Here is a 27,912-nt window from a genome sequence, read left to right as displayed (position 1 = left end):
CATTTAGTAAGTGTTAGTTGCCTGTAGCTCTTTGTGTAGGGCTGTGGTTCCATGAGATTTCCCTCTTTAGCATCAGCATGTCTGTCTGTTGCTGGTGTCATTGTTCAGGCGCTGTTTAGGCAGCCATATTATTGAAGTACCAAGGTAAAGCTCTCTTATTTCCAAGAGATACAATCTCAGAGCAGACTTCCTGGTCTTTTGGCTCTTACAGTCTTCTACCCAGTCTTTTGATGTGACTCCTGAGCTTTAGATGCTACAGTGATGTTTTAGGTGCATCCATTGGATCTTGGAATGCTAGAGTCAGTTGTTCTTCATATTTTGACCAGCTGTGGGATTTTGTGAAGGTCTTCATCTGTTGCTAATAGAAGCTTCTTTGATGAGGGATGAGAACTATACTTATTTGTGGGTATAAGGATAAGTATTAGGGAGGAAGTTAGGAAGTATCTAACCACCTGCTTTGGTAAGGTGGTGTTAGAGAGGTCTCTAAGATTCATAACCTCACTAGCCCTGGGTTAGTGGGCAGCTTTCTAGCACCAGGCCTGATTTCCCTTCTGGTGGGTGAGCCTTAAGTCCACTTAGACAGTTGTTAGTTACCACAAGGATAGAAGTGCCACTGTCGCACCTTTAGGGATATCCTGGCATGCTGGTCATTGCTGTGGTTCATAGGCATTGTAGTTGGGTAGGAATATGGTTGCTTCCCTCCTTGGCAGCCTGTGTAGTGCTTTCTAGTATCCTTCTGTGGTATGGAAGCTAATCATAGGGGAGTAGACTTTCAGGTCAAACCTATCTCTGATGGTTCAAGTCCCATGTCTAAAGTACATGCTTATCTTCAGCAATAGAGACTTCCTTTAATCTCTGGAAGGCAACCAAGGGAAGTAGCAATAGCCTATATTGTTTTGGGGATCCTTTTGATTTCCTGATCAATCACTCAAAAGGGTCTTTTTTTAATGCTTAGGACTTGGGTCTTTGTTAGGTAGTCAATGGCTCTTGTAGAGAGCATTGTTGGTCCAAATGGCATAATTTCATTTACTACATATACACATATATTAATATATACACATATATGTGTATCCACATAAACTTATATATACTATATGAAAATAAAAATAATTTCTTGTGAGTTTTCAAATATCCATAGTGTGACTTTCTTTTCTTCTTCCCCTTCCTTGAACACTGACCTCACCTTCTCCTCCCTAGCTAACTCTCTTCTTGTTTTTTCCATTTTCCCTTTCACATCACTGACATCCTGCCCTGTCTCTCTGTCTCTGTCTCTGTCTCTGTCTCTGTCTCTGTCTCCTGTCTCTCTCTCCCTCTTTCCCCCTCCCCATTTAAAACTTTTCTGAACATCTTTGGAATCTGCATCACTGTGGGTCAAACCGAGCTTCCTGCCTTGCTTTGAAGGCTCCCACATCTTTATCTTTCTCTGCTCTCCTGAGCAGTCCTCTCTTTACTCTGTCTTTTCCTACTATATCTTTTGTATGACTGTCTTTCCTTTCCTAACACTTTATATCCAAATATTACTCATCCTTCAAGATCTTGCTTAGGAACATGCTTGTTGAAATCTTTAATCTGTATGGTTTTTCTTTCTTGGCAATTTGCAGAAACATTAGTTTGTTTCAGTTGGCCAGTGAGCACATGAAAGCTTGCGATTTTTTGGCATCTAAATGATACTAATCCATGCCTTTCATGCCTGCCTACTTTTCTTAACTAAATTACAGTGTTTCTCATGAGGCTTACCTTTACGAACACCCAAGTGCTTGGAGAGAAGCAATAGATGGTATGTTTGATAAAATAGCCCCACAAAACCTACTCTATTTTGTTTTGTTTAAAAATAAATGAGGAGAGAGGACCTTGTTCTGGATGCTTCCCTTCTTGACTTTATTTTTGACATTTCTATTTATACAGTTGTTTATCCTGACAATCTGGGCTCTCTCCCTTCTAGTGAGTTTGGGCCTTCAGTCATTCTGATCTTTTAAACAATTACAGCTGCTTTCTCAGCACCAGCCTGATTCTCTCTTGTCTTAAAATTTTCTCTTCCAAACAAATTAGTCCATTTGCTTTGAATTCAACTTCAATTACATTCTCAGGACAAGGGCAAAATGAAGCCGGATTCTTGGATAAAATATCACATAAACGACCCCAAGCCACGTTCCTGGTAGAGTTTTTGTTTCCATCTTAAATCTCAGAAACTTGACTGCCGTTGTCTACATTTCTTTCAGCATCCCTGTCTTGCAAAGTCCCACCAGGATGGCTCACTAAATTATTATACTTGTAAACTGGGAGAAAATATGAATTCCAGGACATATTTGGCTCTAAGGTTTTAGGCTAAGGGACTGTAGACATGACTTCATGTTGTTATGTAGTTTAGGCAACTACATAGTCAGTTTGGGTGGTGTATAAGCACATGTCATAATGAAGGCTGTCTGAGAACACAACTCAGTCAGAAGTGCTATGGATTTGTTCTTCGATGTCTTCCAAGGCCTTGTGTGAAGGCTTGGCCATCAGCCTGTGGCATAGTGGGAAGGTGATGGACCTTTTAGGAGGTTGAGTTGAGTGGAGGAAGTCAGTTCATTGCAGTTGTGCCCTTTAGGAACCTCTCTTCTTTTCTCCTTCCTTCTTCTTCATTCTCCTCTCCTGCTTCCCAGCTGCCAGACTGAGCAGCTTCACGCTGTACACACACTCTGTACATACACGCTCTGTACACACTCCCCACAGTGATTTCTGCTCCATGACATCCTCAAAAGTAATGGAGCCCAGTGACCTTAAACTGAAATCTCTGTCCTTTTTAAGCCACTGATGGATAGATACTTAGGTTGTCTCTTATGAATGATGCTGTTCTGAGCATAACAATTCACCCATCACAGTGATTGTAAATCCTTTAGATACTTATCTAGTGTCGAGATTACCCAGTCATATAGTTATTCTGTTTGAGTTTGCTGTGGAATCTCTGTACTGTTTTCCATAATAGCTACATCAATTTCAATTCCTACCAACAGCACACCAGGACCCCCTGTTCTCTTTTTTATTTTTCTTTTGTTTTTTCATGCTGCTGTGTATCTGCATGAAAAGTTGAAAACTTATGAAAATGTTATTTGCTGTCAACACATTTTTGTTACATTTATTTAGCTACTTGTATTCATATTTATGCATTGTAAGTGCACATGTGTGTATGTCAGAGGACATCCTGAGGGGGCTGGATCTCTCATCCTCCGTGTGAAGCTAGGGAATCTAACTAAGGCCACCAGGCGTGACAAGATGCCTTTACCTACTGAGACAGCCCACTGATGCTTCTTGCTCTCTCCTCCTTTTTCCTCTCCTCTCCTCTCCTCTCCTCTCCTCTCCTCTCCCTCCCTTCCCTTCCCTTCCCTTCCCTTCCCTTCCCTTCCCTTCCCTTCCCTTCCCTTCCCTTCCCTTCCCTTCCCTTCCCTTCCCTTCTTCCCTTCCCTTCCCCTTCCCCTTCCCCTTCCCCTTCCCCTTCCCCTTCCCCTTCCCCTTCCTTCCCCTTCCCCTTCCCCTTCCTTCCCCTTCCCCTTCCCCTTCCCCTTCCCCTTCCCCTTCCTTCCTTCCTTCCTTCCTTCCTTCCTTCCTTCCTTCCTTCCTTCTTTCTTTCTTTCTTTCTTTCTTTCTTTCTTTCTTTCTTGTACACGTATTTATTTAGTTGGGCTATGTACACGTGTGGGTGTGTGAGTTTGTGTATGCCACCATGCGTGCATGGGGAGATCAGAAGACAGTTTGTGGAGAACGGACTCCACAACTCAGGTTGTTGGTCATGGTAGCAAGTACTTTTAGCTGCTGAGCATTTGTGTTGTCCTAAGGCTACTCTGGGGAAGGGGACATGAATCATTGGTTGTTTCCAGAATTTCTCACTGATGAAAACATTACTCCTTTCATTGAACTGTGATGACACATGACAGCTACAAAACGTTGGGGCAGACATGAGTTAAATGTGGTGTTTAAGCACTGAAGTCTGCTAGGCACAGTTTAGAATTATTATTTTTTTTTTTCCTGAGACAGGGCCTCCCTATGTAGCCCTGCCTGTCCTGGAACTCACTATGTAGACCAGGCTGGTCTTGAACTCACAGACATCTGTTTGCCTCTGCCTCCCATCATGCTCAGCTCAGAATTACTTTTAAATCCTTGTAGTCAGTATTCCTCCACCCTTTGGCACCATGTTTGCCGTTGATGAGGGTTGTTGAGAGTAGCCAAAGGGAATTGTCTGGGTTGAAGAGTTACTACAACAGAGAGCATCTGTGCGCTGCAAATGGGTTAAGACTGGGTTGAAGAGTTACTACAACAGAGAGCATCTGTGCGCTGCAAATGGGTTAAAATGGAGAGAAGTGCTGCCTTGGTCAGTGATGCCACCTGGTTCAGACAACTCTTGGTGCTTCTTCCCAAGAGCAAATTCTGCTCAGAGTTGACATTTTTACATGTTCCTTAGGTACTTTTAGAGCTGTTAATGTCCCATTTTGAACTGTTAAATATTACATGACAGCTCTATTCTCTCTAACCAGTTCTCAGAATTAATGCTTTGCAGTCAATCTATTCTGGAAATGTCCTGCGAGCTGATAAAGCCTATGAGTAAGCTGGAAAATGTAACATCACAAATTCACAGAACACCCCTAAGGTGATTTTCCTGTGAAGATTATGACTGCTTCTGTGATAATTCAGAATTTTCTGTATAGAAGACAATGGCTTAGTGTTGACATTCCTCATGTACGATTTGCCCATTGTACAGATTGTTGTCTTCCTGTTAGGAGGTTGGTTTTTTTTTTTTTTTTATGGCTTGATTTTGATATTTGTTGGATTTAAGGTATTATCTCATTCATGGATGTATTTAGACCACACAGGAGGTTGCATGGTGAAGTGTGAATACTTAGACAATGAGTTGATTCTATGCCTTATTAATCTTGGGACTTGGGAATATATTTCAAAGGTCAGTTCCTTTATAAAGTGAGAACTAATTAACCTCACCTTTTAACAATGACAGAATTGGTGTGTGTGTGCGTGTGTGTGTGTGTGTGTGTGTGTGTGGGTGTGTGGGTGTATCTTCAGTACAATGGGGCTCGGGGTAAAAACGATTGACCCTCAAGTCTCACGTAGTGAAAGAACTGACTCTCAAGAGCTGTCTTCTGTCTTCCATACATGCATGATGATATACACACTCACATAAACACACACATACACATATTGAATAAATAAATATGGCATAAAATTAAAACTGTATAAAATAAATAAAAGTTATAACCAGTGGTGAAGGCACTTAGGTGATTAGGTGAAAGTTCATTATTGCCTTGCGCTTCCCCCTGTCTCTAAGTCTGCTTTCAGTTATTGTTAGAACTAGCATTTGGCAATGACCATAGAACACCTCCTGTTGTCAGTGTTCCAGTATGTCAGTTGTTTTTCTTGTTGCCATGATGGAAAGAAGGAAGTAGCAGTTTATTTTGGTTCACAGTTTGAGGTTTGAGATCCATCGTGGTGGGGAAAGTACCATGGTCAGACCATGAAGAGGTTAGGAAGCAGAGAGAGGTGAACACTGGACTCAGCCCACAGTCTCCTGTTCTCCTGGTTATTAGTCTGGGATCCTATTTCTGGGGGTGATATCATCTTCATTCAGAGTGAAACTTCCCTCCTCAGTTAAACTCCTATTGGAACACCCGCAGAGGCATGTCTCCCAAGTGATTCCAAATTCTGTCAAACTGACAATGAAGATTGACCATCAAAAATCAACTCAAGGGTCTGGAGAGATCGCTCAGTGGTTAAGATACTGGCTGCTCTTCCAGAGGATACAGGTTAAATTCCTAGCACCAATATGGTCATTCAGAATCATCTGAAATTCTACTTCCAGGATATCTGATGCTCCCTTCTGGCCTCAACTAGCACTGTGCCCAGTGACTACACAGATATGCATGAGGACAAAACACCCCCCTATGTGCAGCAAAACACCCCCCATGTGCAGGCAAAACACCCCCCCATGTGCAGTCAAAACACCCCCATGTGTGCAGGCAACCCCTCCCCCCATGTGCAAGCAAAACACCCCCACAAACACACATAAAGTAATAAAATTAAAAACAAATCAAAACCTCAAAGGCAACTTGATGCACAATTATATTATTTTTAACTGTGAAATTCCACCACTGGTCCTCAAATGTTCTTGACCATCTTTTAATGCAAAATGCATTTCTTCTATGAGTCTCCCAAATTTAACAGTTCTAAAACTGTTTAAACTCTCCAAATTCATATCCTTTTCTGATGCTGAAGGCAGTCTATTAGCTATGAGCCCTTGGGGGTAGGGGGAACAAAACCGAAAGGTAAGTTCCATACTTCTAATATACACTGATATGAAACAGACATTTTCAATAGAGCAGGATGCAAAAGAGGATAGCAAAGACTGGCCCAAAGCAATACCGAACCCAGCAGGCAAAATACCAAACCCAACATCTGGCACTTGTGGCATATAATGTGCTCAGTGGACTTTGTTTCTCCAATTCTACATCTTAGAGCACACTCGGTCTCTCTGCTCAGTTGTTCCAGTCTGTGTGTGCAGTTTCCTCTGTGCTGTCCCATGCCTGCCATGCCCAACATCCTGGGGCTTCACAGCAATTTAGGTTTCCCCATTCACAGATGTACGATGCAGTGTCTGCCAGGGGACCCAACTCTGCTACATATCACCTGACTGCAGTAGCTTTCTGGAACCCTGATATAAATCCCCATTGACCCTCTAACTCTTGCATTTTATATGTCTGCAAAATTTTGTGGACAGTGGAGCCCTGCTGCCACAGCTGTGTGCCTTTGAGTTTCAAGCAAGGAACCCCTTTAGTAGCATTCTGGGTCTGGGTTCTCTCTCTCTCTCTTTTCCTGAAAATTTGCATTTTCAGAAGTTGCAGCTTGAGCTGGGCGGTGGTGGCGCACGCCTTTAATCCCAGCACTTTGGGAAGCAGAGGCGGGCCAATTTATGCTTTTGAGGCCAGCCTGGTCTACAGAATGAGTTCTATGACAGCCAGGGCTATACAGAGAAACCTTGTCTTGACAAACAAACAAGCAAGCAAACAAACAAGAACCAGAGACACTGAAACTTATAGAGGAGAAAGTGGGGGGAAGCCTCAAAGATATGGGCACAGGGGAAAAATTCCTGAACAGAACACCAATGGCTTGTGCTATAAGATTGAGAATCGACAAATGGGACCTCATAAAATTGCAAAGCTTCTGTAAGGCAAAAGACACCGTCAATAAGACAAAAAGGCCATCAACAGGTTGGGAAAGGATCTTTACCAATCCTAAATCTGATAGGGGACTAATATCCAATATGTACAAAGAACTCAAGAAGTTAGACTTCAGAGAAACAAATAACCCTATTTAAAAATGGGCTACAGAGCTAAACAAAGAATTTTCAACTGATGAATATCAAATGGTCAAGAAGCACCTAAAGAAATGTTCATCATCCCTAGTCATCAGGGAAATGCAAATCAAAACAACCCTGAGATTCCACCTCACACCAGTCAGAATGGCTAAGATCAAAAACTCAGGTGACAGCAGATGCTGGCGAGGATGTGGAGAAAGAGGGACACTCCTCCATTGTTGGTGGGATTGCAAGCTGGTACAACCACTCTTAAAATCAGTTTGGCGGTTCCTCAGAAAATTGGACATCGTACTACCTGAGGACCCACTAATACCACTCCTGGGCAAATACCCAGAAGATGCTCCAATGCATAATAAGGACACATGTTCCACTATGTTCATAGCAGTCATATTTATAATAGCCAGAAGCTGGAAAGAACCCAGATGTTGCTCAACAGAGGAATGGATACAGAAAATGTGGTACATTTACACATTGGAGTACTACTCAGCTATTAAAAACAATGAATTCATGAAATTCTTAGGCAAATGGATGGGACTAGAAAATATCATCCTAAGTGAGGTAACCCAATCACAAAAGAACTCACATGATATGCACTCACTGATAAGTGGATATTAGCTCAGAAACTTAGAATACCCAAGATACAATTTGCAAAACACATGAAACTCAAGAAGAAGGAAGACCAAAGTGCAGATACTTCGTTCCTCCTTAGAATGGGGAACAAAGTACCAATGAAAGGAGTTACAGAGACAAAATTTGTAGCTCAGACAGAAGGAAGGACCATCCAGAGACTGCCTCACCCGGTGATCCATCCCATAAACAGCCACCAAACCCAGACACTATTGCATATGCAATAGATTTTGCTGACAGGACCCTGATATAGCTGTCTCTTATGAGGCTATGCCAGTGCCTGGCAAATACAGAAGTGGATGCTCACAGTCATCTGTTGGATGGAACACAGGGTCCCCAATGGAGGAGATAGAGAAAGTACCCAGTGAGCTGAAGGGGTCTGCAACCCTATAGGAGGAACAACAATATTAACTAACCAGTACCCCAAGAGCTGTGTCTCTAGTTGCATATGTAGCAGAGGATGGCCTATTCAGCCATCATTGGGAGGAGAGGCCCTTGGTCTTGCGAAGATTATATGCCCCAGTACAGGGGAATGCCAGGGCCAGGAAACAGGAGTGGGTGGCTTGGGGAGCAGGGTGGGGGGAAGGTATAGGGGACTTTTGGGATAGCATTTGAGATGTAAATGAAGAAAATATCTAAAAAAAGAAGAAGGAGGAAGAGGAGGAGGAGGAGGAGGAGGAAGAAAAAGAAGAAAAAGAAAAGAAGAAGAAGAAGAAGAAGAAGAAGAAGAAGAAGAAGAAGAAGAAGAAGAAGAAGAAGAAGAAGAAGAAGAAGAAGTGGGGCATGGTGGTACACACCTTTAATCTCAGCACTTTGGGAGGCAGACGCAGGTGGTTTTCTGAGTTCAAGGCCAGCCTGGACTACAAAGTGAGTTCCAGGAAAGCCAGGGCTATACAGAGAAACCCTGTCTTGAAAAACAAACAAACAAACAAACAAACAAACAAACAAACAAACAAACAGAAGAAGAAGAAGAAGAAGAAGAAGAAGAAGAAGAAGAAGAAGAAGAAGAAGAAGAAGAAGGAGTTCTACCTTCATCGAATGGGGTCTTGCTCTCAGGCCATCTTTCCTGTTGTCTCAGTGAAGAGTGTATTTCTAACAGCCCTGTGTGTTTTGTTTTTAACAGTTACAGCTGCTCTCACACATCTGCCTTGTTTGCATCTTTAAACTTGCTCACACACCTTGCCAAGCTACAGATTTTTCATGTCTTCCTTCTCTGAGTTCTCATTATTAACATCAACAATGCAGTAAAAGATAAAAATGCCGTAGCCCAAGCATGCTCTGAAATCTCTTCTGCCAAACTACTTAGTGCATTGCTTTTGAATTCAGCCTTGCTCAGATTTTCAGAGCACAAGAACACAATCACTTTTTTTTGCCAGAATGCAGCATGGGCTGCTTCCAGTTCAGCTCCTGATAGTCCTTGCTGCCTCTGAAATCTCAAAACCTGGTCTTCCTCTGTCTCAATTTCTCTAGACTTCCCAACTCTCACCAGAATGACCACTGAAACCCTATTCACAGCATGCTAGGGCTTCTCTAGTCCACAGTATCAAAAACTCTACCAGAATATTCTTGCAAACCAACTCCACAGACCCAGGAGTGCCACAATCAGGTTGGCCACAGAAGTAGCCTTACTCCTCATTAACAATTGTATACATTAGTTGCTTTTCTTGTTGCTGTGACAAAACATTTGACCAAAACTACCTCAGAAAGAATCAAGGGGGTGAGGTCACGTGTCAACAGTCACAGAGAAAAGAAGAATGAACCCTGGTGCTTAGCATGTTTCCTCAATTTCCCTGAATGAGACCCCAGGCCATGGGATGATATTACCCACATTAGGGATGGGTCATCCCCTCACCAATTAAACCTCCGGAAATGCCCTCAAGATATGCATAGGAGTGTATCTCCTAGGTGATTTCAAATCCAGTTGACAGTGAAGCCTAATCATTGCATCATAGTGTTTGCATCAATGTACTGAGGAGTGAATTTTAATATATAGCAGGGCTTTTCAACCGTAAAGACAGAGTTGGTATGTTTTGGCAAATGTTTATAGTCTTGTAGTGAACATTACTGTCAGGGTATAGGAAGCTTATATCACGTGCAACAGCTTACATGGGTCATTATGTAACTCGACTGTCCCTGACAACCACTGAGATGGTCTCTATTAATAATCATGTCAGTATATGTGTTTGTTCCTCTTGAGTAGCCCAAGGATGGAATTGCCTGCTTTTAGATGACAAATATGTGTTTATGAGTACATAGACCACACATTCTTTTTTACGAGACAGCATGACGTTCTTTATCACACAGATGTTTGACACAGCGCTGCATTAACGTTTCACTGAAGATGGACTCCAACAACAGCCCCCAAAAACATTTTTTAAACCAAATTTCTTAGTGAGTTTTTTGGGTTCTCTGACGTATCATGGGTGAGGGATTATGTACAGAAACATGCCATGGTAAAGTCTCACCCCTTTATGGCTGTGGTTGCATGGAAACTGCCTCATGGAATCCAACTTTAGATCAGCCTTCTACTTGTATCTCCAGGATCATTTGCAGTGGGGTGGGGGAAGTAGTAGCTGGAATCCCGGGCAGGGCCTCCTGACTTTCCCGAGGGAGAGTCTATAGCTCTATTACTGTTATCAAAGACTCAGCTACTACTCTATTATCCCAGTCAAGTTGCTATGGTAACAGGAACACAGTCAGAATGGCATCATGTTATGACCAGAGCAAAACGCTCCACACAAAGCATCGATATGTTGTATAACTACTGATTAGGGAATAGCATGTTTTCAGTAATTGATAATTCTGGTTATTAGACAATCAGATATGTAACTTCCACATTCACAGATTTTGGTAATGATGAAATACACTTGACCCTGAAATGTGTATGTGCCATTGTTTATGATGTCTTAGTTAGGGTTTCTATTACTCTGAAGTGACACCATGGCCATGGCAACTTGTATAAAGGAAAATGTTTAATTGGGGCTGGCTTATAGTTCAGAGGTTTAGTCCATTATCATCATGGTGGAAAGCATGGCATTGTGCAGGCAGCATGGTGCTGGAGGAGCCCAGTGTTTTACATCTTGATATACAGGTGGCAAAAATGAGCCACACCAGACATACTTGAAAATATGAGATGTCCAAGTCCACCCTCAGTGACACACTTCTTCCAACAAGGTCACATCTCCTAATAGTGCCACTCCCTATGGGCTAATCATTCAAACACATGAGTCTTTGGGGGCCACCTATTTAAATCACCATGATTGTCATCATTCTTTTATGGCTTTGAGAATACTCTAAGGTTGTTTACAGACCTAGACTGTAACTGTGGAGTTAGGGGTGATAATAGAAGTCTTACTAATAACAGTTATTGTTCCAGCTGATACTTTCTGAGCCCATAGTGAGTGTTCAGGGCTCTCTCCATGTTATCTCATTTTCTTGCATCAGCACCTGTTGGAAGTGTGAGAAATGGTTTTGCTCTTTAAATATAAGGTAGTTGATCCAACTAACTCTTACTTTCTAAACCTTTCCCTTTGCACCAATTAGCCAATCATATTAGATTGTGAAGTCAACCTTCCACCAATAGGATGTGACCAAGTTCACCACTAACATCAGGGATAAAAGATGGGGACTATGTTGACCAACGAGTATTGATAGTAAAATAATGGTCTTACCAGGACACTGTTGCTTTGTTTGTGTGTTCCTTTGTGGGACACAGAAAGTGTACTTTGTTTCTACCAGAGGCAGAGAAATCACAATCCCCTATGAATAGGCAGGAGGGACATCAGTGAGATTGAGTAACTTCTCTGGGATCACAAAGCCAGTCTCCTAAAGAGACCTACGTGGGCATCTTAGACTTACATGGACATCTGATATGATAGTCTGAGTTCTTTGGGTGGAGTGGACACTGACCTAAGAATACTGAATATAATTTTAATCACATTTTTTTGGAGATATATATCCTAGGCTAGCTGGGAACTTACTGTGTGTGTTCAAGAATGAACTTGGATTGAACTCAAAGCTTCACAGGCAAGCCCTCTCCCAGCAGAGCTATCTCCCTACCCTTATCTTTTACTTTAAAATAAAATCCCAGGTGTTAGTTTGAACATTTGCCATATTTCCTTTACTGTATCACTAGAAAATGCTAAAAAAAAAAGTGGGTGTATTAGCCTAGGCAAATTTGTATTTAAAAATAATCTTTCTTATTGTTAGATCCTAACAAGGGCAAGTGCTGACAAAGGAAAATGCTTTAGTTTGGAATAGTTAAAGCACTGTTCGCGTGTGCTGTTCTAGATTAACTGAGAAGACACATTTAGTCTTATTATCTTACAGCTATAAAAGTCCAGCATTACCTTTTAGAATTACATTGGCGTCCTTAGAATAGCTGTAGACTTTGACCACTCGGCTTAGGGAGCCACATTTGCATATGACCTTATATGACCTCACTCCACTAGTGTCTAGGTGTTCCCATGGAGATGGTGCTTCTTCAAGTGCCCAAGGAGACTGCTGTGCAACTCTGTACCTGTTTACCTGGAAGGTGCTTCCTGGCAGTGGCTTAATCTTCCCAAGAGATAAATTAAACAGCTGGTGTGAGCTGCTGAGTCTTTTCTGTAACTACTGGAGAAAATGCCACCCAACATACTTAGAATGCATTTTTCAGTTAATGTGTCTTTTCCTGCCCTCCCGTGACAGCCAATTAGTAATAAAATGGGAGATGAGCTTCCTTTTCGTTGAGGATGCTTTTATTATTTTTTCTGTTCACAGTTCCAAAACTATTTAGAAAATCCCAGCTCTTATACTTTCTTCAGTCGTGCATGCCTGTACGCTGATTACCATTTCATTTCTGTCACTTTCTTTGTTGTTTGAAGGCACTGGATCCTAAATGGAATCCGGACAGAAGTTGTACACATTCTTACGCTGTACCACTTATAATATGCTGTCTTCTCAATGTCCCTAGGACTTGGACCCATGATTTGATCTTCTGAACTTCTGATCATCCAGCCCCTATCTCTTTCGTGCTGGGATCATGGGCACTCATTACCATGCCCAGTTTTATGTGGTGCTGGGATGGAACCAGGGCTTCATGTGTGAGAAGCAAGCACTCTAGCTGAGTTACATTCCCACACAGAAACTGATAATCTAAATCTTTAAATTGGGAAAAATAATTTCTTTCCATAAAAGTTGTAGGTGTTGGATAGCATGGTGATGTGTGAGTAGAGTTCCTGAACGTGATCACTGAACAATGGTTATGTTATCATATTACTCGTTCAGAGATTACACTTTATGAACTGTTATTTAGATCAACTAAAATATTGCTTGAACTTTATACCCTTGTAAGTTTGAATGTTAGAGAAATTGCTATCCCTGTAAACACTGAATTAACAAATGAATTTTCTTTTTATAAAATTGCCTTTCATTTTTCAGTTATAACTCTTTTTGGAGGCAGGCTCTTACAATGCAGTTTAGGGTGGTCTTGTACTCTGGGTAGTTCCCCTTCCTGAGCGAGTACTGGGCTTCTAGGCTTACACCACCATGCCTGCCCACATGTACAAATTTCTTATTCTACCCGAGCTTGCCTATTACAAATATAACAAATAAACTAGGGTGTGGGGGATTAGCCTTTTAATCCCAATACTCTGGAGACGGAAGCAAGTGGATATTTCTGTGATTCACGGCCAGTCTCAGCTACATATTGAATTCTAGGCTAGCTAGGGTTATATGTAGTGAGACTTTGTCTTAAAACATTTTGAAAATAGAAAAGTGCTTTTCTTTTTTTGAGAAATGCATGTCATGGAAGTTCACTCAAACCTCTGTGAGTTGGAACCATAATTTACAAGTATATTGGAGGCAAAATGTAAAAGAAGCAGTGAGTGCAAACTTAGCTAATGTTGAGAACATCACAGATGCTCAGTGAATGCTAGTCTTCCCTGTAAAGGACAGCACACTTTTTCTATAATAGGACAGACACCAACTGTTTTAGGTTGTGGGTTACCTCTTTTTGTCACAGCCACCCAGTTCCACTGTTGTGATATGAAAACAGGACCCCAGCATGCAAATGAATACTGCATCCCAATATAACTTTCTATAGCTATATCCAATACAATTCTACCTACTGTATCTGTCTGGTACTTTGCCAGCTCCTGCTTTAGGGTAATAGCTTGGCCTGAGAGAAGTCCCCATGATTGTTAGGTGGATATGGAAACTTGGAGGATTGCTTTCCAGATTTTGTCTGCTTGCTTTCCAGTGAGCAGATGTGTGCCCACTGTGCGCCAGGTGCCTCTACCAGGCTGTCTGCTTGCTTTCCAGTGAGCAGATGTGTGCCCACTGTGCGCCAGGTGCCTCTGCCAGGCTGTCTTCTTGCTTTCCAGTGAGCAGATGTGTGCCCACTGTGTGCCAGGTGCCTCTGCCAGGTTATCTGCTTGCTTTCCAGTGAGCAGATGTGTGCCCACTGTGTGCCAGGTGCCTCTGCCAGGCTGTCTGCTTGCTTTCCAGTGAGCAGATGTGTGCCCACTGTGTGCCAGGTGCCTCTGCCAGGTTATCTGCTTGCTTTCCAGTGAGCAGATGTGTGCCCACTGTATGCCAGGTGCCTCTGCCAGGCTGTCTGCTTGCTTTCCAGTGAGCAGATGTGTGCCCACTGTGCGCCAGGTGCCTCTGCCAGGCTATCTGCTTGCTTTCCAGTGAGCAGATGTGTGCCCACTGTGTGCCAGGTGCCTCTGCCAGGCTGTCTGCTTGCTTTCCAGTGAGCAGATGTATGCCCACTGTGCGCCAGGTGCCTCTGCCAGGCTGTCTGCTTGCTTTCCAGTGAGCAGATGTGTGCCCACTGTGTGCCAGGTGCCTCTGCCAGGCTGCAGGTTAAACAAGGCCACCGAGATGATACTGCATTTCATGGTGCTGAAAATAAAACAGTTCCAGGGTCTTTTTAAAAAAAAAAAACTAAAAATATGAAAAGTAATAAAGTATACACCAGAAATCCCACTAAGATTGTACTGTCTGTGAGAGAGAACTCCTGAAGAGAAGCTGTCTGCAAGGCCATTTGGCTGGTCAGACTGCAGTGATGTGAGAAAGTTGGAGTGTTGCAGCTCCAGAACCATCGTTATCATAGCCATTACTTGTACTACTCTGTCCTGGGCCTAAAATCCTGTTGAACGTTATTATAGCTAACATATTTTTAAAAACCAAAAGAAACCTTTTGGAATATGTTAACTTAACAAAACCCTAGCTTCCCACTAATCAAACAGATAGAGTTTTGTCAGACAGCACCCAAGGCCTATAGCAGAGCTCTCCCCACCTTAGTATAAGTCCCCTATATATATACACATATGTACACTTACACATATATGTATACAGCAGTATATCTGAAAGGCGTCTTGATTTAGGAGTTTCTTTGTTCTTTACCATAAACTAATGTTAAGTGCTTACATTTGACTTCTGAACAACCCATCTCTTAATTCCCTTGAGGTGAGGGCTGTGTCTTTGTCATAGCCAAGATATCAAGTTTGAAAAAATGAGCATTTCCATCTAGCTTTTTAAAAAATTACTATACATACCAGAAAATTCATTCCACACTGTGTACATAATTCAGTGATTTTGGTGGGGAGAGAGGGGTGTGAATTTATAAAATTGTGCAGTCTTCATCAGAGTCTCCTTTTAGAACACTCATTTTATTCTTTCTAAAGTAAAACCAGCATAAAATAAGGATGGTTCAACAGTTAAGAGCTCTGGCTGCTCTTCCAGAGGACCCAGCTTCAAAACCCTGCACCCACTTGGTGGCTCACAGCTGTCTATAACTCTAGTTCCAGGAAGTCCGATGTCCCTCTCTGGTCTCCTTAGGTACTGTACTCATGTGGTGCACAGACATACATATTGTCAAAAATACTCACACATAAGTCAAGTGAAAGAAAACAGAAAAAAAGTTTTAAAACTCGAGATAAAATAAACTGTATAATTACACATATAGTTTGAAAGGATTTGGCACCCTCGTGCTCACCGAAATCATCTCTGAGCATATCCAGAGAGTCTGAAATCATCTCTGAGCATATCCAGAGAGTCTGAAATCATCTCTGAGCATATCCAGAGTCACGAGGGCTTCATTATGCATCTTTTCACACAGCCCCAGGTAGCTGCAGATTTCCTTTAATACTAGGCACTGGCTTGCATTATCTGGAATTTCAGATGTCAAATCATGTAAGCTATGTTTTTTGTTTGTTTGTTTTTTGAGGCAGGGTTTCTCTGTGTAGCCCTGGCTGTCCTGGAAATCACTCTGTAGACCAGGCTGGCCTCGAACTCAGAAATCCGCCTGCCTCTGCCTCCCGAGTGTTGGGATTAAAGGCGTGCGCCACCACTGCCCGGCATAAGCTATGCTTTAAAAATGCCTTTCTTTTGCTTACTTAGAAGTTTATCTAGGTTTTAATGCATATCATTAATTTATTCCTTTGTGTTGATGATCAGCATTCTGGCGAAATAAAAATATGTAATGTTTCTGTTCCCTTTCTTAGGCTCTTTCAAGTTTCATATAGATCAAGTGTGCATATTCCGCACATACATGTGCATATGCTTTTGTGTCTTGTGTTAAAACACCTACGAGGGTCATACATTAGGCACATATTTAGTTAATTAGGACTCCACCAAAATGTTAGAGCAACTGTACCATTTTAGATTCCTCCCAGCAGTATGTGGGAATTCTAATGACTTTACTATCTTGGGAGTTAAGTGTCTGAATAGATATTCGGTGGTATTTCATTGCAGTTTTAATGTGTTATAGGGTTTCAATGGGAAAGTCCCCTATAGGCTTATGAGGAACACTCAGTCGCAGAATGGAGGTGAAGACTTCTGAAGGACATGCATCATTGGGCTTTGAGGAGTTCCAGACACTCCCTGCTTCCAATTCATTCTCTCTGCTTTGTTCTTGTGGTTGGTGATGTGAGCTCTCAGCTTTCTGCCCTGCCCTGTGGGCTGCTTTCCAAGGCTGCATGGACGTTCCCTCAGGGAGCATAAGCATTTCTTCTGTAAGTTGCCCAGTTGCCTTACTATAGTGTTTTTTCATACAATGGCAAAGTAAGCAATATATGAATTTCCCAATTGAAGAGTCTAACATCCCCAGGTTCTTATTTGCCACTCACAGGTCTTCTTTGTAAAGTCTCTGTTCAAGTATATTTTCCAGGGTGATCTTCTCCTAGACTTAGGGCATTTTAGACTTTCTGGGCCCATCTATTGCCTTCAGCACTGTTTCTCGAGAATGCTGTCTGTCCTTTGCAGGACACTATGTTTGTGCCTTGGTCAAAAGACAGTTATATACATGATTGTGTTGGTCAGCCTCTACGTTTTATTTCCCATTGTTTTATCTGTCTTGATGTGGGCCAGCATCCCACTGGCCCAAGAGTGACAATTAGAAGTCTTGAAATGTCTATGTTCTTCAATTGAATTGCTGGAGCTTGGGAGTTCCTGCAAAACCCTGTTAGGATTTTGATTGGAATCACATTGCATTTACACACCAACTTTCAGAGAGTCGATGGCTTACCAACACTGAACTTTCCAAACTGTGAGTAAGTTGTACATCTTTTCCACTCGACTGAGTCTTTCAATTGTTTCAACAGTTTTCACATTTCAACAAAAAGATGTTACAAACATTTTATCTTTATATTATATGTATGTCTGCATTTATAGATCCATTATTGGTAGTATTAGTATGTGTGATGTGTGTGTATCATTGTAGGTGCATGGAGATCAGAGGTCAGATTTTAGAGGTTGTTTCTCTCCTTCCACCTTGGTTTTGAGCAGGATATCTCTGCTTGCTGTGTAACTCAGAGCAGGTCACAGGTCTCCAGGCTTCTTCCTCTGTTTCCCACCTCACTGGAGAGTGCTGGGATTACAAAAGCATGCAGCTGCATCTGACCTTTCCATGTAGGTTCCAGGGACTGGAATTCAGGTCATCAGGCTTGTATAGAACGTAATTTCACCCATCAAACCATTTCATCACTCCCTCTATGTATATGAATGTGTATACACACACACACACACAAACACACACACACACACACACACATCATTATATATATGTGTGTGTATGTGTATATCATTATATATGTACACACACATATTTGTCAATATACTTTGCATGTTTATATCTTTTCTTTATGGTACTGTTTTGAACTCCTAATCATTGTGTGTATCTGGAAATGTAGTTGTTGTTTTTTTTAAACATGTCTTACTTATCTCCCCATCCCCTCATGTCTGTCCTTTGCCCTTGCAACCTGAACCCCAAAATAAACACAGACACACACACACTCACAAAATAAACAACAACAACAACAGCAAAAACCAAAACTGAGCATACAAAATATTTCATCATGGAAGCTGTAGTGTGCCACACTATGTCCTACTGTATACCCCTCTGTCCACACATCTTTATTTGCACATGTTCGTTGCAGTGAGTCACTGGTCTGGTTCAAGAATCAGAGGTCTCTGGATTCTGTGACACCATCAGTATTGGATCCTCACCTGGACTCCTCCTGGTGATTCTATTGTTGCCCTGTGTCATGGAGATTCTGCAGTTTTGGATGGGTAGGACTGGCCCTTTCATGGGTCCTAATGGTTCACAGATTATGTAAATTTTGGAGTGGGCCAACTCAGTGCCCTGGATCTGTGTTTGAGTGGCAGCTGACCTAGATATGGCCCTCAGAGGGTTGGATCTCTCTCTCTCTCTCTCTCTCTCTCTCTCTCTCTCTCTCTCTCTCTCTCTCTCTTCCCAGTCCCTTTCCCCCAGCCTCCCCCACCCCCTCCATCCACTCCTCTGTTTTCCTTCAGAAAAGGGCAGACCCCAGAGATATCAACCAAACACAGCATAACAAGTTACTATAAGACTTGGCACCTCCCCTCATGTCATGGCTGGACAGGGCGACCCACTAGGAGAAATGAGTATGGGACAATTCTTAATGCAAATCAGTGGTTGCCGCTACGAGGAAAAGCGAGGGATCTATTTAAGGCCCATGCCCCTCTCCATCATGACCTGAGATGCTCCCTGGATGCCTTAGCAGGTGACAGACTGTTCCCTGAATGCTGTGGCAGCTGGTCTTTTGCTGTCAGGTCTGTGTCAAAGTAATTGAATATTCTAAAAGGAAAAGAAAAATCATTTCTCAAAATAACTGAGAATAAAGAGCCCTTATCCCTGTTCTGGTGAGTGGAAGGAATGAGGGAAGGAATATTTTCTTTAAATCTGGTGCTCTTGTACAATGAAGTCTGTTGGCAGTCTTCCAGGAACTTGAATGCAATTGGAACGAGAGTTGTGATATTACAGAGAAGTGTGGATTGCTCTTCAAGTGTCTTATCTTCAGTAGTTGTGTCACTAAGCACATATCCATCATCACTAAGCACGTGTCCATTCATCACGTGTCCCATGCCAACTTCAATAGGCATTTGAGAACCTCGAGCATGTATATAGAACACAAGTCCCTGGTATTGTTTTAGGTGCAAGCCCAGTTTCTGAGCCTGGACCCAACTCACGTTTATAGCTAATCCATTGTGTGTCTCAGTTCTCAAGGTTAGTGACAGTCCCATGGGGCAGCTGAGAAGGTAGGTCCTGGTCCTGTGGGGAGGTAGAAAGATGCTGGGGGCAGGGATTAGCTTAGATGTAGACTTTAATAAGTAAAAGATAAAGTTTGGATGTTTTGTGGCAATCCAGTTCAGTTACAAGGAGGCTATGAGGTCCAAGAAACTCCAGCTAGGGAGGGTGATGACCCCTGCCTGGCAAAGGCAAAATTGAGGGTTCTGTGGCTGTAAACAAAAGGGACCAACTTTGTAAATCACAGACTCTGGGATGGGAGAAAAAAATAGAAGGCTCTCCACTCAAGGAGCTGAAGGGGTCTGCAACCCTATAGGTAGAACAACAATATGAATTAACCAGTACCCCCAGAGCGCGTGTCTCTAGCTGCATATGTAGCAGAAGATGGCCTAGTCAGCCATCATTGGGAAGAGAGGCCCCTTGGTATTGCAAACTTTATATGCTCCAGTATAGGGAAATGCCAGGGCCAAGAATCGGGAGAGGGAGGGTAGGGGAACAGGGTGGGGGAGGGTATAGGGAACCTTTGGGATAACATTTGAAATGTATATAAAGAAAATATCTAATAAAAAAATATAAGGCTCTCAAGGATAGACAGGGGTCCCTAGAAAGCGAGTAAGCTCCAGTTTAGATTCTGTCGTAAGGATGAGCGTCCAACTGCTTTTGCTTATTTACTTAAGATTCTTCATCTTGTCTCCGTTCAACACATCTTTATCAGTTTATGGTCAGCACTCCTCAGCCATCAATAATAAGTCATTGAAGAATAGTCTGAGAGGCTTGTCATCCTTTCACAAGACCTTCTTCCTTTACTTACTACAACAGATCCTTCCTCCCCTCCACATATTGTTGATGTCCCATCGAGTCAATGCACCGTGAATCATAGATTTATGTGTGTCTTCTCTGTGAGACTCTTTGTCAGTCATAGTTATCTTTTCAGTGTCCCTGGCTTTCCCCAGTGCCCTCTCAAAGAGGATACAGCTAAAGGAGTGACTTAGTCAATATTAGTGTACAAAGCCAGAAAGGCTTCCATAGACCTTCCTCTGTAGGCTGACGTGATACTGAAATTCTTTTGATTGGGCTTGGGCCACTCAGTTCCCCATATTCCACACGGTGTATGGCTGGACAGCTAACTGCTGTCAGGAATTCTGGTGACTGTTGTCTGATGGTTTCTCATCTGTTGGGTAGTTGTGTGGGGTTGCTGTACACACATGCTCTTCTTCATGGACCCACACCATTGTCCCCAGGTGTAAACAGCAGAACCACAGTACCCCTTCCAGAACTATGTGAATAAGACAGCCTCTTCCATGCCAGAAGAACTGTTTGGGTATCGTGACTCATGTCCAATTTGGCCTCATTATAGTGTTAAGTTCTAAGTGGATGTGGCTTGCTCAGCATTGTAAACCTTAATTTTATCTTCCTGTGCATACAGGAATACCTATACCTTAAAGAAATGCTTTCTATTTTTGGTTAACAAAGGAGGCTGTAAACAGAGAGGTTATCAAGGTGTTTGTCAAAGTCCTAATTATATACATGAGAAACATAATTCTGGAATTCTCACTTATATGAGGCTTGCCTGTGATCTGGACTTCCATGGGCCATGGAAGCACAGTTGTACTGTAGTGGTGGACAATTCTGTAAAACGAGCACTGTGACTTATATTTGTAATGGTGTTAAGGGCGAGTGACAGGATTAAATTGCAGTCTTGGTCTTGTCCGTGATTCTAGGAGTAGATAGGATCAACACTTATTCAGGTATAGACAATGAAGCCAAGTGAAGCCACACTGATCATTTTCTGGTAACTATGTGCTGTTTGAAGGCTAGGTGCTTAAACAAACGACAGACAGAGGTATAATGAGAAATGCTGACCACCAGCGTGTGTTATTCATGCCTTGCATGCAGCAGTGACTTGAAAATGCCCATGGATCTGCTCCCACGGATGGAGTTTAGTAGGAGAAAATGGGTCAGGAGTTTTCAATGACTTTCAAGGAATTTCATATCCCACCTCAAGATTTCCAATGTGGCATTTCAGAATTTTAAATTATAGAAGTGAAAATAGAAATGTGGATAAATGAAGCAGAGGCAGAAATGGTGGCATGTATGTACCTGTGCCTTCATAACCTGGAGCCTAATGCAAGAGGAGCTAGATCAGGGCTAGTCTGGGGTACTTCCCTGTCTCAGAAACCTAGTGAAGTAATGCTAATAATTTGGTTCTTTTTTTTTTTGAACCCAGGGACTGCCTTCAGACCTGTGTGCAGTGAGACATCCTCACCCAGCTCTTTAGACAGATTTTAACAAGCTATTTTCTGGTCCATCAGTAGTTGATGGTTTCCACATAGACCTTCTGAATGATGTCATTTAGGGATATTTACTCTTTTTAAAGAAAGTTTCCTCAATTAGCAATGAACCAAATGCATTCTAAAACCTCATTTGATTCTAAGGTGGTAGTTAGTAAAACATTAGTAGGTGGTGGGCACTTGAACAGTGGCTGACCATAGTTCAACTGAATCCAGCATTCAGAGCAACTCTGCCCCCCAGATTTGTCATGTTGTTAGTGTTCCAGCTGTGACCAACTGTTTTTCTTTTGGAGAAGGCTTCCTTATCTCCTCTCCTTTCCTTTCTTTTGGTTAGTCAATACAGCCTCATTGACTAGCCTGGGTCTCTACTTTCAAAAATTGAATTTAAATCTCTTGCCCAGGACCCTGTAAGCAGCTGTGATGAAACTTACTAATTCATAAAGAAATTAAAGACAAGAAAGTAGAGGAGGGACAGGTGGGAAGAGGAGAGGGATTGGTGTGAAGGGAACAGAGTTAAGGGTGTGAATATTATATCATACGTAAGTATGACAATGCCACAATGAAAACACATTATTATACACAATCAACGTATGCTAATAAAAAGAGAAATTTTAATTTAGTGGTTCTAGAGCGTGGCCTGGATACTCATATTAAAAGCCAAAGCAGAAGCAACTGCAAGCTTGTTTAAGTGACTCTCATGCAGAAACAAGAGGGGCCACTGCAGTAAAGGGAAAACTTTGAAGCTCAACCTCAGCATGAATGTTTCAGAAGATAGCCACAGAACACATCTGTGTCATATACAGTCTTGTGTAACGTTGCTATCTGTCCCTTCCCCTCTCTCTCTCTCCAGCCATCATGTATGTCATGGGAGCACTCGGCCCTGCAGTAGGATACTTACTAGGTGGGCTACTCATTGGCTTTTATGTGGATCCCAGAAATCCTGTTCACCTTGACCAGAGTGACCCTCGTTTCATCGGAAACTGGTGAGTGTTTTCCGCATTTTCTATTTCACTTCTTACTAGAGATCGTCAGTCACGACTACTCTGCATTTACAATGTCCCCAGCAAAAAGGGGGAAGGTAGCTAGCTAGGCATTACCTGCAATAGATGATAGGGAGAATAATTTCCCCTACAAACTGCCATTTTCGTATTCCCAGAGCTTATGAATATGGGACCTTATGTGGTGAGGGGACTTTGAAGAGGGGTGGTCACATTAAGGATTTTGTAGGGGGAGGGTATCTTTGGTGAAAGGGGAGGGAGGTGGCCAGATGCAGGGCCTCTGTTGATTAAAGAGGAGATCCTGGCAGTTCACTTTGAAGATGGATAAAGGTCTGTGAACAAAAGAATTGTAGGCACGGCCTCTACAAGTTAGGGAGGGAAGACGAATTCTTTAGCCTGGACTTTCACAGGGGATGTGCAGTAGATACCCAGGGCCCAGAACCAAGAGCTGATCTAGCATGATGTTGGAGCTGATCCACTTGTGTGAGTCACTCCATGTGTGATAGTTTGTCAGAGCAGCACCAGGAAGCTAACACAGAGGCATTTGGGTCACTTTGTGTCCAAAGCAGAGTGTAGGAAGAGGGCATCTTGACCTAGAGAGGACTTTCCGGGAAGACCGTTTTAACCCCATGTCCCAATACCTTTTCTGTGCTGTAGAGAAAAAAAAACTTTCTGTTCTACTTAGGTTTTTGTTGCTGTAATAAAACACTGACCAACCCTAATTTGGTTAATAAAGGATTTATGTCGGTTTGCAGGATATAGTCAGTCCATTATTGAGGGGAGCTAAGGCAGAAACTCTTAAGGAGGGAGCTTGAAGCAGGAACCATGAAGGGATGATGCCTGCTGACATGCTTTTCATGGCTTGCTCAGCTTGCATCCTTACTTAACTCAGGGCCACCTGCCTAGGGTTGGAACCACCCGCAGTGGGCTAGGTCCTCTCACATCCATCATTAAGAGGGAAGATGCCCAAAGACTTGCCCACACACCAGTCTGATGGAGACGTTCCCCAGTTGAGAGTCCTTCTCTCCTGGTGACAGTGGTTAGTATGGAAATGACAAAAAGCTATGGAGTGTGTGCCTGTCCTCTTGGGCTCAGATCTGTGTGTGTCTGTCCTCTGAGCCTGTCTTCTCCAGCTCAAATGTGCAGCCCTACTTTTCCGTTTTTCCACTCTGAGCAGGTATTTTCTTTTTGGAAACAGTTTTCCCTATATGTGCTATACATTTAGCTGTTTTCTCACTTGCTAGACTTTGAGAGTCCTGCCACACAGTGATGTTCCAGACTTGGTTGACTGTAGATGGACTAAGACCCACGTGGACTTAGCCTGCAGAGCGTTTGAGTCATACAGGAAGGGTGCCCTTGCCAGCAGTGGGGAAATAGCAAGGGCATTGAGGTCTAGACAGAGAGTGAAGATTTTGATCTGAGCTGTTTTCATTGCAGTTCTGGAATGAGTCAGAGTAGAAATTGTTTTTCATTGTTAGAAAACAAATTCCTAAAATATACTTATGAATGTCCAGTGTACACCCTGTATCCTACTTAGATATCTTGAGGCCAGCACAGTAGGAAGGGAACTCGGGGTGGGAAAGACAGATGCAGGAACAGAAGGGCGAGGGGAGGAAGGACCGCAGGAACCTTAGTCTGCCCCGCATCTGATGCTGTTATTTACCAGTGTTCTGGTCAACAGCGGATGGCAGAGACTGTGGAGCACAGACCCTCACGTTGAATTCTTCTAGTGTGCTCCTGAGCTGTGTGGATTTCTGGAAATTGCTTTTCTGTGCCTAGGTGTAGGGTTGTAGTGAGGAATGAGTTGACTGTGGAGAGCTCTCCAGTTTTGGCTTTTCTGTATGTCCTGGCCTTCAGTAAGTGTTTTTGTTTGTTAATTGGTTTTTTTGCAGTTCAGTAGGGGGTTGAATGCAGGGTCTTGGGAAAACCCAGCAAGCTTTCTGTCCCTTTGATACATTCCCAGTGCTCTCTTTTACCTCTATATTTTCACTCTCAGTCTCACCAAGCTGCTCGGGCTGGCCTTGACTCACTTGTAGCTAAAGCTGGCCTTGAACTTGCAGCCCTCCTACCTCAGCCTTCTGAGTAGCTGGGATTATGGACCTGCAGCACCAGACCAAGGCATCTTCATTGCTTTGAATAGCAATAGTCAGACAATTTTATCTACCAGCTTGACGGTTTAATCTTAATTCTATGTATGACTGTCAGTTTAGAACTATCTGAATGTTTTAAAAAATGAATTAGAGGGCCCCCTCCCCCCCCAATTCGGTAGTCTTGCTGGTAATAGATTTCTCATTGAATGAAGTACTTAGAACCAAAGATAAGTTTTCATTGAATAGTGGCTGAAGGAGTGGAGAGAGACATTATGCTGGCATTTATTAGACACTGTGTGTCAAGGTTTACACACAAATTCGTCTAAGCCTTTTAACAATCAATTGGGGCTTTTAACATCATGCCCATTTCATAGGTCAGGCAAGTGATATCCAGGGAGTTGAATTACCTGAATAAAGCCTCTGTGTGGAGTGGGGTTAAGGAACGGACAGGAGTGGGGCCGTTTGCCAGTCTACTGTCCACCTGGGGCTGGTTTGAATAGGCTTGTGAGAAGGGTCTGGATATCTGGGCCCTTCAATGTTAACTGTTATGGAGGTGTCTTCTTCCAACACATGCTGCATCTTCTCCTGTCATGGCTTCCCCCAGTGTCCTCTTCAGCTGTGTGCTCAGAGGCTGTCATTGTCACATGGTTATTTCTTGAGGCTACTGAAGAATGCAAGCTGGTTTCCTTTGCTTCTAGTTGGTCCCAAGCTGTCCCATTTGTATTTTCTTGCTGTAATTCTTCCCTTCCTCGGGCTGTTAGACTTTATCTCAAGGATTGGCAAAATAGCTCAGTGGGTAAAGGTGCTTGATGTGCAAGCCTGATTACCTGAGTTCACTCCTGGGAACCTATATATAAAGGTTGAAGGAGAGGACTGTTGCCACAAAATTGTCCTCTGTCCTCCACACATGCGCATTACTGCCATATCACAACACACTAGTATTAAATAAACACCTCAAGTTTTAAAAACACAAGTACCTTCAATGGTTGCATGAACTTTCACATCATCCCAGGCTAGGGGAAGGCTGGGAATCGGGTCTGAGACCAGCTGCACAGCACCTGCTGGGCTGGGCTGAGTACTTCATTGGGTCTGTTAGAAGCACCATCTGACTTAAATTTGACATCTCTCAGAAACATTTTTAAACCTTCTTTTTAGATGAGAAAATCAACTGGGAAAAGTAAAATTGTTCCCTCATTAACTTGGGGCCACGTCCAAGGGTGGAACCATGAGCAGTTGGGCTAGAACCTCCCACAGCCATCGTTTATCAAGAAAATGGCCACAGACGTGCCCATACACCAGTCTGATGGAGGCAGTTCCCCAGTTGAAATTCCTTAGTTAATGCGGTGAAGACAGGGTCCAATCCCAGATATATCTAAGCCACAACTCATGACTGCCCTGAGTCCACTGCCTGCCTTCTTGAGGAGGGAGGATGTGAAGCGGGCAGTGGAGAGGCTTGGAGAACTCAAAGGCCAGAGGGCAAGTGGGGTGTGCCGTGGGCAGTGACTGATGAGGTCCTGTAAGCGGCCAGGTTCTAAAGGAGCCATGTTGACCTAACTATGTTCCCCAACACTGATACCCACCACCCTCTTAAGACCTATTTCTCTCAGTTTAAGTATTGAGCAAAATTTTGAATTCCTAACCTGTCCCAAGCACTAGGTTGGCGATTATACACCCCCTAGGTAGCTCTCTGGAACACAAACCACAAAATGAGATACAAGTTCAGCTCTATAGTGTGTTGTTTTCCTGGGAGTTGTTTCTTACATCTTTGGCATATGGTAGTTTTAAGTTCTTCATGTAAAATGGTGAACTCTGAATGTCTTAATGTCCATCATGTTTGTTAAAGACTTCGAGGACTGAGTAAGTGGGGGTGAGCAATGCATGCTTAAGTACTTGCAAAGTATTTGAACCCCATCAGCAATAAGAAATGCACACTGGACATAGAGTTGGGGGTATAGCTTCAATCACCGGGTCAAATGGATGGAAAAACAAACCACATTTGACATGAGCTATTTGTTTACTTTTAAGAAAAAAAAAAGGGGTGAGCCTGGCACCCAGGAGGCAGGTCTCTGTGAGGCCAGCCTGGTCTACAAAGTAAGTTCTAACACAGCATGGGCTACACAGAGATACTTTGTTTCAAAAGTTGGGTGGTGGTGTATATTGCTCCTCAAAGCATGTGAGACAGTCTCTTGTTGTTCTAGTAAATCTACTGTAGCCGGGTGTGGTGGCCCAAGCCTGTCATCCTAGCACTTAGGAGGCAGATAATATTGTCAGGGTTACCCAGAAATAATAATCAATTGAGGCTAGTTTGGGCTACATGAGACTCGGGCTTAAACAAAGGAAAACAAAATAAAATAAAAACTATTCTGAAATGCACACTGTAGCGGAAATAACTGTGTTAGCAGATTCATAGCTGTTCAGGCTTCTTGAATGACATCCCAATCAAATTGTTCAGTATATTAGTCACTATAGTCCTAGGTAATTATGAATTTTCCATTCATACCACAGAAAGGCAAGTTACCTTTATTTTCTCAGTTTGTTCAGTTCTCTTCTGTGTTACAGTTGATGAAGGTAAAATGATTTCTCTGCACTTTTATCCTGTCAAATCTCATTCTCTGATTTATTCTTACTCCCAAACTGAAGCCATAAATACAACTGACATTTCCCAATTTTTTAGGTGGAGTGGATTCCTTCTTTGTGCCATTGCAATGTTTCTTGTGATATTCCCAATGTTTACTTTTCCAAAAAAGCTTCCACCTCGACACAAGAAAAAGAAAAAATTTTCTGCCGATGTCGTTATCGACGATGACATCATCAAGGAGAAATCAAACACAAGTGAACAAATGAACAAAAAAGTTTCTCCAATGGGCTTTGGAAAGAATGTCAGAGGTAAAGTATATCTCTTAAATGAATCCATGCATGGTACTTCAGCCAGGTGCTCTGCCAAGTGTGGGCCCAAGGAGGAGTGGCTCGGCGGTAGAGAGCCAAGGCCAGTCCA

The 27,912-nt window shown here is 42.7% G+C and overlaps 1 protein-coding gene across 9 annotated transcripts in view; it reads left to right on the top strand.

Annotated features, from left to right (window-relative positions):
* Positions 1-27,912, top strand: part of Slco5a1 (solute carrier organic anion transporter family, member 5A1) — a 126,248-nt gene that overhangs the window by 26,005 nt on the left and 72,331 nt on the right. For 5 of the 9 annotated variants that reach the window (XM_011238380.3, NM_172841.2, XM_011238382.3 and 2 more), the window contains 2 exons: positions 22,680-22,812; positions 27,592-27,803. In XM_011238380.3, the coding sequence (XP_011236682.1) occupies positions 22,680-22,812; positions 27,592-27,803 (345 nt within the window). The remainder of the gene's footprint in view (positions 1-22,679; positions 22,813-27,591; positions 27,804-27,912) is intronic. The other 4 variants (XM_006495518.4, XM_030253984.1, XM_030253982.1 and 1 more) reach the window with 2 other exon arrangements.

This window comes from Mus musculus, chromosome 1, assembly GCF_000001635.26.
Source record: "Mus musculus strain C57BL/6J chromosome 1, GRCm38.p6 C57BL/6J".
NCBI classification, from domain to species: Eukaryota; Metazoa; Chordata; class Mammalia; order Rodentia; family Muridae; genus Mus; species Mus musculus.
Note: the sequence above shows the minus strand (reverse complement) of the source record. Positions and strands in the feature narration are given on the sequence as shown.